This window comes from Urtica dioica, chromosome 6, assembly GCF_054948205.1.
Source record: "Urtica dioica subsp. dioica isolate 48M chromosome 6, U.dioica_male_clone48M_v1_H2, whole genome shotgun sequence".
In the NCBI taxonomy this organism is placed as follows: Eukaryota; Viridiplantae; Streptophyta; class Magnoliopsida; order Rosales; family Urticaceae; genus Urtica; species Urtica dioica.
The window spans coordinates 3,845,863-3,859,353 of record NC_142761.1 but is presented as its reverse complement, the minus strand read 5'-3'; the positions used below and the strand labels follow the sequence as shown (position 1 = coordinate 3,859,353).

The following is a 13,491-nucleotide window of genomic DNA, read 5'->3' as shown; positions in this document are numbered from 1 at the left end:
AAAGACAGAAATAAGAGAGAGAGAGAGAAACGTACGTCACGGTGCCGGGGAGGTCACGGCGGCAGAGAGGCGCACGGGCGGCGGGGAGGTCACGGGCGGCGCGGGGAGGTCACGGGCGGCGGGGGACGACCGGGCTGAGCCGAGGTGGTCACGGGCGGCGCGGGTCTGGTCGGAGAGAATGAGATTGAGAGAGAGAGGGTGAGACAGAAAGAGAGAGAGAGAGAGAGAGAGAGAGAGAGAGAGAGAGAGAGGCGTACCTTGGAGGACGGCGAGATTCACGGCGGAGGAGACGCAAGTCGCCGGAGGTTCACGGCCGAGTGGAGGCTGGTCGGAGAGAGAGAAAGAGTGAGATTGAGAGAGATAGTTTTGAAAACTCGGGTAAAGAAGAAGGAGTCTCGGGTATTTATATTACCCTAAAACTATTGGGTGCGACATTGTCGCACCCAATACTCGTATTAGGTGCGACATGTCGCACCTAGTGTCGCACCGGATATGAAATCCGAAACCCAAAAAATTTCGGGGGAATACGGCTGACAACTTTAAATTTTAAAACTATTGGGTGCGACATAATCATATTAGGTGCGACAGTGTCGCACCGGATACCACTAAACATCAGCGAAATTTTAAGTCATCTGACGGAGTATCAAGTGCGACATGTCGCACCTAATATGAGCTTAGGTGCGACATTTAGGTGCGACATGTCGCACCTAATACCCTTCCGCACCCAATATGTTAATTTGTAGTAGTGAGAAACAGACAGATTATTTGCAGAATGAAAAGGTAACCTATGCTGCTTTGCCATTGGACACACATGGCAAGGTATCTTATCTAAATCATTGAGAGTAAAAGCTAACCGATGTTTAAGTACATCTAGTCTTTTAGTAGACAAGTGTCCGAGTCTTTGGTGCCATATGGAAGCAGAAATCTTATTCCCATGTGTAGTATTGCTGATGAAATGATTGTTGGACAATGCATAGAGACCATTGGATGAGTTACCCGACCCAATCATCTTCAAATGCTTGGTGTCCTGAATCACAAAAGAATTATGTGCAAAACAAACACTGAGATTAGAATCTTTGGTCAAAGCATGTACAGAAATGAGGTTGAATTTAAAACTAGGAACATAAAGAACATCATGTAAAATAAAATCATCATTGATCCTAACAATTCCTATGTAGTCAACGGGTATAATAGTATGATTTGGTAAAATGACAGTTGAATTTTGTAAATGCTTCAATTCTGAAAACAAACTTTTATGTGCACAAATATGTTTAGATGCACCGGAGTCTAGGATCCAAGAAGCATGAGCAAAATTCAAACTACCAGTAAAATTTACCAAACCACAAAAACCTGTTTGGAACGTAGTCATGTTGACATCATTGGAACTTGTAGGAGTGATATGAGTAGATGAAGAGAGCTGGCTTGAGAGGTGAGAGATCAGCTGATGAATCTGATCCGCTGACAAACTTGTAGAGGAAGCAACTGCTGAAGAGTGATCACCACCGACGCCATTGTATGATCCTTCCACGGTGTTGACTTGAGTTTTCATCTTTGGCTTGTAGCCAGGTGGATAGCCGTGTAGTTTGTAGCATTTGTCCACAGTATGACCTAGCAGTTTGCAATGTGTGCAAAGAGGTCTCTCCTTGCCTTTCTGCATCTTTTGATCATCACGAACAGACATCGCAAGAGAGTTGGACTGGTCAGTCTGTAGGCTAGTGTCGAGATCAATTGATCTTTGTGTTTCTTCTTGGCTGAGCATTGCATACACTTTACTAATGGGAGGAATAGGCTCCATAAGAAGCACTTGGCCACGAGCATGAGTGTAATTCTCATTGAGGCCCATGAGAAACTGCATCACATATTCTGACTCGGCAAATTGGCTTAACTTCGCTTTTCCACCACAAGAACAGCTACAAGTGCATTCTGGCTTGAATTCACAGAGATCTTGGTATACATACTTGAGTTTAGTAAAAAACACACCAATAGATTGCTGATCTTGAGTCAGATTTATGAATTCGCGTCGTAACTGGAAAATCCTCGGTCCATTGCTCTGTTGGAAGCGATCTTTCAGATCATTTCAAATGTCCATGGTGGTACCTCCAAGAAGAAGACTGGCTGCGATTTCTTTGCTTACGGAATTCATAATCCACGCAATAATGGTGCTGTTGTTCCGACTCTAAAGACGAAGCAAATCTTGATCATCAGGTGAAGGCTTCTTGATGCTTCCATCGATGAATCCCAATTTATTCTTGGCTTCAAGAACAATCAACATAGATCGACTCCAAGGCATGTAATTAGTGCCAGTAAGAACATTGGAGACGAGGCTTCCTCCAGAAGAATCGTAATGATGAAGGTAATATGGAGAGAATTGGTCTTCGATAGTAGATCTAGGTCGTGAATTGCCGGCGTGCTCTCCGGCGAGAGGATTCTCCGTCGATGAGATTTCTGCGTCCGTCATTATCGTGCCAGATCCGAGAAAACGAAATCGAGAAGATGAGAATCAGAGAAAAAGATTTAGTCGATCTCAGATTTTGCGGAAAATAGCTCTGATACCATATTGGATTCAGAGATCGAGAGAAAGAAATTCTAGAGAGAGAAAGGAATGAAGAGAAAAGACTTATTTGATTTCATTAACCATCGAAGAAGGATTTGAAATCCTTAAATACAGAATTCAACAAGTTCAACTAATAACAACGACACGTCGTTTTAGCTAAACACTTAAAAAGAAAAATAAACGACAAATAACAATAAAAAACTTGTTTCCCCTCAGGAAAACCAGAAACTCTATCATAGAACCATTTCCAATACTTTACAAGTGTTAGGCACTAAACAATGTTATTTTAGTAAAATCATAAGAATTAAGGAAGTACTAAAGCAAATGTGCAGATTAATAATACAATCCACTACTGACAAAACTTTAAATTATAGGATTGGGCAAACATAAAACTCAATATTTTTTTACGAAGTATCAGAATTACAAGTGCTTTATATAAGAATAAAACAACTTGACATAGACAAAACGACATTACAATAACAAAAGGGCAAACACTTAAATTTGTTTGACATTTCCGAGAAAAATACACGCAACTTTGTTAATAATAATAAATCATTAGGCGATGGACGTGAAGTTGAAGTTGCTACAACTGGTTTGCCTGAAGAGCATGGAAGAAGTGAATCCAAGTGAAGAAGAAGCCAAGTCAAAGTAAAGAAGATTGTCCTCGATCTGATGGCTTCCGATCACGATCGAGGTCATCGGAGAATCTCCACCGTCCACGAATCCCAAACACAGAACCTTCTCGTTGACCTGAACCATAGCATTAGCCCCGAAAATATTCCAAACGACGTCGCTCTTGTGGAGGACCAGATCGATCTGAGGCACCCCGGGTCCCACCCTGGTGACCCCGAAACCCTTGGCGTCGTAACAAACCGTGAAAGGCGAGACGGCTTTGACTCTCGGAACGTTGTTGTCTTTGACGGCGTTAACGAACGCCGTTACGACGGCCTTGTAGATCGAGGTGTGGAGAGCGGTGTAGGGCTCGACGGTGCTGATCTTCGTCCCTCCGATTCCTGTTACCTGGTCGATCTCGAGGAGGGTTGAGTTTATCCCGTTGACTTTCAGGCCGTGGACTTTGATCGCCGTGACGCCGATGAAGTAGTCGGAGGAAGATTCTCCCTCGAAGAAGCTACCGGCGGTGCTCACTGGGTTGAGAATCAGCGGCGTCTTAAGCATGTCCTTTGGGTCAATTACGGACCTAGAAAATAGGATTTAAAATTAAAAAAAAAAATTGAGAATCTCTCTTCTATTTTCCTTTGGATCTAAGAAAATTTGAGCGAAATAAAACGTGATAAAAAAAATAAGAGTTAAGTAGCTATCTAGCTATATGAAAGGTTAAAAATTTTCAAATAGTTAACGTTTCGTTAATTTATGATAAATAATCACGTACTCTATTTACGCTATCAAAATGAAAAGAAAAAAAAAACATAGATTAAAATTTTAATAAATATATGTAAATAACGTTGGTTACGTCATATTTTTTGCTATTTACGAAATATTTTAACTATTTATGAAAAATTTACAAAACATTGGTTAAAACGCGAACGCTTATGTTTATGTAACTTATATTGCTTAATTTTTGAAAAAAATAATAGGAATATTTTAATTCTATTTGTTGAAAATAAAATTATAAATATAAATTGTTTGTCGCTTTATAACGATAAAGCGATCTCCAACAAATAATAAATATATTAATTATGTTATTTGATTATTCAAATTTTGATACAATATTACTAAATTAATATAATTCTGTCAGAATTAATCAAAATATAAAATTTGATAGCTCTATTAATAAATGATTTGTGCAAAAAATTATAAAAATTTTCGTAATCCCTTTTGTGATTAGTCTATTATAAAAAAAATTTATATTTCGGATTTCAAAATTTAATAACTGATTAATCACAAAATAAGAAACTGGCACAAAGAGGTAAGAAAATAATTCTCCCTCACGATTTCAGTTACAGAAATGTCAAATATTAAGTTTTAATTTATTTTAGTTCAATAATATTTATCTCAAAGTTCCATTACAACTTTTTTAACGCATAAATATAATAGAAAAAACAAAACAAAAATACGACGATGTTGACTAGTACCTGGGAGGGAAGTTGGGAAGGAAGGTGTACGGACCGTCGCCGAAGAACACCACGCCTCTCGCCGACGGAGACGAAGGCAAACAGACGGCGAACTTCCGGCCGAAGCTGAACGCGGCGGCTAGCTGAGACGGAAGCCCGGTCTTCTTCCGGCCGAGTCCGGCGATTCCCACGGCGGAGCGCGATAGGCCGTCGAGGAGGAAGGTCGAACCGCAGGTGAAGAGGACGTTCTTGGCGGTGACGTGGCGGCCAGGGTTTTTCCCGTCTGTGGACGCGGCGGAGATGACGTCAGAGGCGAGCTCACCGATGGTGCTGGTTCTGATGAAAGGGTTATAAGGGAAAAGCGCGCACGTGTTTTTGTTGCAACCGGGTTTTGGGCCTCCGGTGCACTCTCCGCAGGCTTTGGATTGGGCCAGATTGCATTGGGCCGATCTGCAACGGGCCGGGCGGTAAGTTGATGACGTGTACCCGGTTTCGCAGTCAACCCATAAAAAGTCGCCGCCGAGGTCAACGGTCAGCTTCAGTGGGACTAGAGGGGTTCTTTGGCTTAGCACCGTCGTGTATTGGGTTATGTTTGCTGACGTGTCTCTGGTGACTGGGATCACTAGGGCTTTTGGCCTAAACGACGTTGTTTTGGCTGGGGAGAGCGTGAAGAGAAGAGAGATTAGTAATAGTAATACAAGGAAACGAAGAGAAGAAGATGCCATTTTTTCTTTTTTGAGTGGAGAAATGGTGCGTTAGAGTGTGTGATTATGTTAAAGAAAGAGTTTGGTTTTTATAGTGTTTTAAGTTGTATTATTTTGTCGTATTCTGTGGACTATATTTATTAATTTATTTGGGTCTTTTCCAAAACTATTTAATAAAAGCTGATAAGCGTGATATGGAGAGAAGTAATTGAGTGATTTTATTGCTGATATGTGTTGCCTTTTATAGGCTGAGTACAAGTAAATATCGCTGAAAATACTTAACAAACAGGGCTGACTTTGTGAAACAAACAAACTATCCTAATTAATATGTAACAGACTGTTATTATCTATAATAAATATTAATTACATAAAAACTAAACTAATATAGCTAAAAACTTGCATATGGACGTTTGACAACGTCCAACACCCCCCGTCAAGTTGGAGCTGGGATTGAGATGTCAAGAACACCCAACTTGCAAAGTAGTCTACGAAAATTATCGGCGCCGAGCGGTTTGGTGAAGATGTCTGCTAATTGGTCGCAAGAACGTAGGTAGGCGGTACAGATGATACCTTTCTGAATTTTTTCACGAACAAAATGACAGTCAATTTCGATATGTTTAGTTCGTTCGTGAAAGACAGGATTCTGAGCAATGTGAATAGCCGCTTGATTGTCGCAATATATAGGAATTGGATGGTCATGACAAATACCAAGATCCCGAAGAAGATACCGCAGCCAAAGTAATTCTGAAGTGAGGGATGAAAGCGAGCGATATTCCGCTTCAGCAGAAGAGCGTGAGACAGTTGATTGTTTCTTAGTTTTCCACGAGATCGGACTAGAGCCTAACATGGTAAAATAACCAGTGGTCGAACGACGTGTTGTCGGACAACCAGCCCAATCAGAGTCAGCATAGCCGGATAAAGAAAGGGAGCTGGTAGCAGAAAGGAAGAGTCCAGTACCAACAGATCCTTTTAAGTAGCGCAGAACACGATGTGCTGCATCAAGATGAGTAGAATGAGGATTTTGCATGAATTGACTTAGTGTGTTGACAGAATATTGAATATCAGGGCGTGTAACGGTAAGATATAGAAGACGTCCTACGAGGCGGCGATAAACTGTAGGATCAGACAAAGGTGTTCCATCAGTTGGCCGTAATTTAAGATTTTGTTCCATAGGAAAAGGGGATGGACTGCCAATCTGTCCGGAATCAGAGAGGATATCAAGTGTATATTTTCGTTGGCAAAGAAATATACCTTGTTTAGACCGAGAGACTTCAATTCCAAGAAAATATCGGAGAGGTCCAAGGTCTTTGATTGAAAATGAATTGGCAAGGAATGTTTTCATTTTAGAGATCATATTGTCATTGTTGCCGGTAATAATGATATCATCAACATAAACGAGAATAAAAATTGAAATGTCATCACGATTGTAAATGAATAGACTATAGTAAGAAATGGATTGGATAAAACCACGTTGAATGAGAGTAGAGGAAAATTTGGAGAACCATTGACGAGAAGCTTGTTTTAAGCCGTAAATCGATTTATTTAGCTTACAAACTTTGTCTTTGTTGTACTTTGAAAAACCAGGAGGGAGTTTCATGTATACTTCCTCATCAAGATCTCCTTGGAGAAAAGCATTGTTCACGTCGAGTTGGTGAAGAGACCAATTCTTAATGGATGCAATAGAAAGTAAAAGACGAACAGTGACAAGTTTGGCTACTGGAGCAAAAGTATCATGAAAGTCCACACCTTCGATTTGAGTGTAGCCTTTAGCTACCAAACGTGCCTTATATCGTTCAATATTACCATCAGCACGGTATTTGATTTTGTAAACCCATTTACACCCAATTGCATTTTTATCAGGTGGAAGAGAGCATATAGACCATGTGTTATTCGATTCAAGTGCCTTTATTTCTTTGGCCATAGCATCGCGCCAATCATTAGATTTCATGGCATGTGAATAAGACTGTGGTTCTGAGTGATCGATGATTTTGGAAAGAAACACTCGATGAGAGGGAGAATATCGTGACAAAGAGAAATAATTTGCTAAAGGAAATTTTGTCACTGTTGATACATTAGTGCAAACGTAATCACTTAGGTGACGAGGTGGATGGCGGTCACGATTAGGACGAGTGTGAATGTTTGTTTGAGAAACGCTAGATTCTCCAAGATGAGAAGAAGCTGGCTGATTGAGAGCACGATTATTAGGCTCTAAAGACGTGGATGAAGAGTCGGTGTTTGGTGGTGATGGAGAGATATCACAATTATCATCAAGTGGGGTGATGCCGAGTATGTTATCAGACGATTTGGATGCTACGTCTTGGAAGGGAAAAACATGTTCATGGAAAATTACATCTCGTGAAACATAAATATTTTTTGTTGATGGATCGTATATTCGGTATCCTTTTTGGCCAAAAGGGTACCCAACAAAAATTCCGGCTTTGGCACGAGAATCAAACTTATGTTGCGGATGCATATTTTTAGCGAAACATAAGCAACCAAAAACACGAAGAGATGAATATGATGGAGCGTGTCCGATAAGGATTTGATTAGATGATTGATATTTGAGCAATGGAGTTGGTAATTTATTAATGAGATAAGCAGCTGTCAAGATACATTCACCCCAAAAAGAGAGAGGTAAATTTGCTTGAAAGCGTAAAGAATGAGCGACATCGAGTAAGTGACGATGTTTACGTTCGACTATGCCATTTTGTTGTGGTGTCGCGACACAGCTACGTTGATGAATGATTCCATTATCATGAAACCAAGATTGAATTTGTTTGGAAAGAAATTCGGTTCCATTATCGGATCTGATTGTTTGAAGTTGTGGTAAGAACATACACCATTACCATGATTGATTTTCATAATCCTTCTATTGAAAGACCGATTGATTTGATTAAAAAAATGGGTTAACATATAAAATGTTTCAGATTTATTTTTCATTAAGTATATCCATGTACATCTTGAGAAGTCGTCGACAATTGTTAAAAAATATCTTGAGCCATTATTGGATGGTATTGAAAAAGGGCCCCAAATATCAACATGAATTAATTCAAAACAATGAGAAGAAACAGATGTACTATTAGGAAATGAGAGACGTGATTGTTTTGCACGAGGACATACATCACAAAGAAAATTCTTATTAGCAACAATACTTGCATTATTTTTAACTAGAAATTGAAAACGAGAATTAGAAGGGTGTCCGAGGCGTGAATGCCATAAATCGAACTTATTACAAATTTGGGAATGAAAAGCAGAATTTGAAATAAAACGAGCATCGAAATGATAAAGTCCATTGTGAGTTCTACCCCGACCAATCGTCGTCTTCGTTGTTCGGTCCTGAAATAGACAACCAGAAGAAGAGAAACTAATCTCACAATTAGACGATTTTGATAATTGTGAGACAGATAACAAATTAAATTTGAACGAAGGAATGTAAAAGACATTCGTGAGAATCAGATTTGGGGAATGAATGACTGTCCCAATATGAGTGACATATACATAAGATCCATCGGGTAATTGAACAGATATTTTGGTATTAATAGCAACATAAGAAGAGAAATATGATATTGATGAACTTATGTGGTTAGACGCACCAGAATCTATAATCCAAATAGGTGGAGAATAAGAGAGTACATTACCTGTGAGATGAACCGATGGCTCGGTAGAATTCTCAGTTGCAAGGAGGGCTAGAAGTTTGTTGTATTGCTCGGTAGTCAAATTTCCAGCGGAATGAGTTGAGGCAGATTCTCCAGCGTAGTGAGCGGAAGCTTGTTTCGTGGTCCTTTTGTCGGGGAAGCCGTGGATCTGGAAACAGGTTGCTAGTGTGTGTCCGTGCTTGTTGCAGTGCTCACAATACGGACGTGGCCTTTTTCCTGGGGGACGAGACATATTTTTTGGAGCAACTAAGGCTGCAGAATCAATTGATGGCGTTGAACGCATATTGATTTCTTGTTGCTTCTCTTCTTGACGCACGAGATTGTAGATGCGCTGGGTAGAAGGAAAGGGCTCCATCAAGAGAATCTGGCTTCGAATAGCCGTGAAGTTGTCATGGAGACCTTGGAGAAATTCCATCGCTTGGTCTTGATGTTGCTGCTCAATGATAGATTTTGCATTCCCACAAATACAAGCAGGTAGAGGAATGATAGAACCGAGCTCATCCCAAAAGGACTTCAGTTGGGTATAATAAGAAGATACGGACATACCTTCTTGCTTATGAGCAGAGATCAATTGCTTCAATTGATAAATTTTTGGAGCGTTGGACTGATTAAAACGATCTTTGAGATCGTTCCAGATTTGTGCTGCAGTTTCAGCATATAGAATGCTCGGGCGGATCTCCGGCATCACAGAATTGAGGATCCAGCTACTAACTAGATCGTTACATCGGCGCCAATTAGCAAGGTCTTCTTCCTCCGTTGGAGCTGAAATACAGCCATCCACAAAACCGAGTTTGTTTTTGGCACGAAGCGCCATTGTGATAGCGCGGCTCCATGATCCATAGTTATCTCCCGTCAGCAGAGGAGTCACAAGCACCGTGGAAGGGCTGTCAGAATGGTGGATAGAGTACAGAGACATTGCTTGTGTATCCTGAGAAAGAGAAAAAAATACGTGAGAATGATAATAGACTTATGAATCTTTGTTGATAGTGAAACAATTTGAACGATTGATATTAAAAAATAATATCGATATATATGGAATTAAGTAGTCTGTGATGCTAGAGATTGTTATATTAGGATTGCTTTAATTAGCGGCAATTATATATGAGTAAATAAGAAGACAGTATACATATATAGAATTGCTAAAGCAATAGTCTAATATGGAAAGAAAATACAGGCAGGCTGTGATGACCGTATATATTGTTGAGAAGGAAAGAAAATTGCTAAAGCAATAGTCTGATATGGAATTGCTGCTAATAGAAAAGCAACAGACAAAATAAATAAAAAAATTGCTGCTAATAGAAAAAGCAGCGATTATAAGAGGAGACAATAAACTGATAATTAAGATGATGATAAAAAATGCCTACAATTTTGATAACGTTTTAGAATAAAATCGTAGGAAGAAGAGATTACTGCTCTGATACCATAATAAAAGCTGATAAGCGTGATATGGAGAGAAGTAATTGAGTGATTTTATTGCTGATATGTGTTGCCTTTTATAGGCTGAGTACAAGTAAATATCTCTGAAAATACTTAACAAACAGGGCTGACTTTGTGAAACAAACAAACTATCCTAATTAATATGTAACAGACTGTTATTATCTATAATAAATATTAATTACATAAAAACTAAACTAATATAGCTAAAAACTTGCATATGGACGTTTGACAACGTCCAACACTATTTTACATTAAATTGGTGGACCGCACCCTCACTCAGGTCGTCCCTAAATTATGTGATAATAAAAGTACAAAAGCATGATCCATAGTTGGTTTCCATTGCCTGTTTTGGTGGTTTCATTTAAGATAGGCAACGAGGAAGCCAGAGGTCGCTTGATATGGGGTATTAAAACTGGATTTATTTTAATAATTTTCCATGATATGTATACGGTGATGTTTTTTTTAGTAAACAAGTTCTAGTGTCACAGGCACGATATGTGTTTTGTTTGGGTAGGATATGGCGTGTGATTTTAATTTTTTTGGTTAGTAGAATCTGGTTTTGAAAGATCCTAGCTAAACTCTACTTATTGTCATCGCTAATCACTTATTCAGTATATATGATGTCATTTTCATCTAATATTTTTCTATGGGGTACAAACACTGGCGGAGTTAGAATTTGTAGCTAGGGGATAAATATTAAATATCTTTTATTTTATTTTTTAAAGGGCGTGTAAAAATATATATATATATATATATATATATATATATATATATATATATTCAATAGGGGTAAATATGAAAAATTATATACTTATAGGCTAAAAATATAAAATTTTAGAGTAAAAATTGTAAATTTATAAGGGGCGTGTAAAAAAAAATATTTAGGAGAGGCAAATATGAAAAAAAAAATAATAATTTTAGGCTAAAAATATATAATATTAGAACAAAAATTTAATTTTTAAAAGTTCAAAGAGGCATTGGCCCACTCTAAGCCTAAGCTGACTCCGCCATCGGGTACAAATAGAGAAGGACTTCATTCAACACTCTTCTTATTTTCTTTTACACATTTTTTTTAATGAATTATAGTATGAGTATTACTTATTCATATGTTATTTTACTATAATTTTATGATAATTACTCTTAAATTTATTAATAATTTTATTCAATTGTGCGAAGCGCATCGCTTGAGCTAGTATATATAATGAGAGGGAGAATAAATTTTTTTTATTAGAACATGAGAATAATCTCGTCAGATATAATATTAGACCTTATAGATCCAATGAATAATAGAGACTTAGATTGGAAAGATCTACCGCTAACGCAAACGTTAATGCCAAATACAGATAATAGCCCAATTTTTGCACATGAGGCACAAATATAAAAGAGCATTGCTCTTTTCATACAACCCTTAATGGATAGATGGTGGAGATATTCAACCATATGTGGTTCATTGACCACGATGAAGACATATGTTCAGGCCGTATGGGCAAAAGTCTAACAGAGTTTCCCGAGCGGAAATGTGGACGACAGCTAACTCGTCTCCAATCCAAAACATAACACCGTACTAATCCAAGTTCATAACACAAAAGTAAAGATAAAAAAAATGAAAACTAGTCATTAAAAACATAAAAGAACACCAAGGTACCATCCGCAAGCAGGACCCAAAAGCCAAAACCACTTTCACTCGCTGGGACTCCGCGGCTCAGACCCATAACCCAGAAAACCTCTGGCAATGTTTGACGATGGAATCGCGAGAATCAGAAATAGGGACGATGTGGGGGATAGACTGGAGAGATGAGTGGCCGCGGTCGATGAAACGAGGCGGCGGGCTGACCATGTGGCGGATCATGTTGCACATATGGTGGCAGATTTGGTTGCATATATGGTGGCGGAGGCCTGCCTGATAGGTAGAGAGATTCATGTAGAGCAAAATGGGAAAATGAGGATGGTGGCCGGAACAGAGATCCACGGTGGTGACGAAGACGACGTTGAGCATAGAAGGATGGACGCCGGAAAGAAGAGAAAAATACGTAGAGAGCGAATGGTCCTCCCTACCTCCGGATCGGAGCCGTGTCGCTGGATTGTTCAGAGCCGACGATCGAAAATTAAAGGGGCGGCAAAAAAAATAGGCTTTTTGGAAGGAGAGAGAGAGAGAGAGAGTTTCATGTTTTTTTATTTTAGTAGTTGTTTATTAGGAAGATAAAATTTAGTTTCTAACCAAGGTATGTATATCCACCCACGTGGACTTCGTAGACAATTTATACTTAATGTCGTTTTATTGCACGTAAACAACATAATTAGCCAGCTAAACTATACATTAGATCGGCTTCTTCCTCTGAGCAAAACAAAAGTCCTTCTCTAGCAAATAAAGCATCTATAAACACATGTTTTATTAGTCACGGCTTTACAAGTGTTAGACACTAAACAATGATATTTAATACATATAAGCATATGAATTAAGGAAGTACTAAAGCAAACGTGCTGATTCATCGTACAACCCACCAAGGACAAAAATTTAAATTATAGGCTTGCGCATGTATAACAATTTAATTTTTTAAGTATTAAGTATTAGAATTACAAGTACTTTATTTAAGAAAACAACTTGACATAAACAAATGGCAGAGCTTCGTATAGATAAAAAAAAGGGGCTATTTTGCTAACTAGCCAAATCAACCTATTAATATTAAGAGAATAGCCAAAGTTTCATTTAATTAAGGGAATAGCCCAACTAATCTAAACTACCTAAATTACCCTTTCACACAACTCTCTCTCTCTCTCTCTCTCTCTCTCTCTCTCTCTCTCTCTCTAGCTGTAAACATAGAACACACAGACACGCTCTCTCTCTCTCTCCTCAACCATTGCCAAAGTCGCGCCTCCAGATCCGGCGAGCTTGTCCTCTTCGGCGCGTCGAGCCCGGGGTCTTCCAGATCTGGCGAGCCTGTCCTCTTCGGCGCGTCGAGCCCGGGGTCTTCCAGATCCGGCGAGCCCGTTCTCTTCGGCGTGCCGAGCTCGGGATCTTCCAGATTCGGCGAGCCCGTTCTCTTCGGCGTGCCGAGCTCGGGATCTTC

The 13,491-nt window shown here is 39.2% G+C and overlaps 2 protein-coding genes across 3 annotated transcripts; both read right to left on the bottom strand.

Moving 5' to 3' along the window:
• Positions 1-2,931: 2,931 nt before the first annotated feature.
• Positions 2,932-5,387, bottom strand: LOC149392997 (putative aspartic proteinase GIP2). Its single transcript, XM_089617141.1, has 2 exons — positions 4,648-5,387; positions 2,932-3,752 (listed from the first exon to the last, which is right to left on the bottom strand). Exons 1-2 carry the CDS (start codon positions 5,349-5,351, stop codon positions 3,110-3,112), a joined length of 1,347 nt encoding a protein of 448 aa, XP_089473267.1. The 5' UTR covers positions 5,352-5,387; the 3' UTR covers positions 2,932-3,109.
• A 2,991-nt stretch (positions 5,388-8,378) lies between these two features.
• Positions 8,379-10,452, bottom strand: LOC149392996 (uncharacterized). 2 transcript variants are annotated; one of them, XM_089617685.1, is made up of 4 exons: positions 10,408-10,452; positions 9,533-9,914; positions 8,969-9,419; positions 8,379-8,666 (listed from the first exon to the last, which is right to left on the bottom strand). In XM_089617685.1, the coding sequence occupies exons 3-4, from the start codon at positions 9,399-9,401 to the stop codon at positions 8,632-8,634; spliced, it is 468 nt and encodes a 155-aa protein (XP_089473811.1). In that variant the 5' UTR covers positions 9,402-9,419; positions 9,533-9,914; positions 10,408-10,452; the 3' UTR covers positions 8,379-8,631. The 2 variants fall into 2 exon arrangements, with proteins under 2 accessions (XP_089473811.1, XP_089473810.1); XM_089617684.1 differs by lacking the exons at positions 9,533-9,914; positions 10,408-10,452 and having other exon boundaries at positions 8,969-9,499.
• Between the last annotated feature and the right edge of the window lie 3,039 nt (positions 10,453-13,491).

Bases quoted from the DNA above. Each gene is read 5' to 3' on its own strand.
- LOC149392997 (XM_089617141.1), bottom strand. From the start codon at position 5,351: ATGGCATCTTCTTCTCTTCGTTTCCTTGTATTACTATTACTAATCTCT. The intron at 3,753-4,647 runs GTACTAGTCAAC...CCTATTTTCTAG, and splicing joins CTTCCCAACTTCCCTCCCAG to GTCCGTAATTGACCCAAAGG.
- LOC149392996 (XM_089617685.1), bottom strand. From the start codon at position 9,401: ATGGAATTTCTCCAAGGTCTCCATGACAACTTCACGGCTATTCGAAGC. The intron at 8,667-8,968 runs GTAATGTACTCT...TGTCTATTTCAG, and splicing joins GCCATCGGTTCATCTCACAG to GACCGAACAACGAAGACGAC.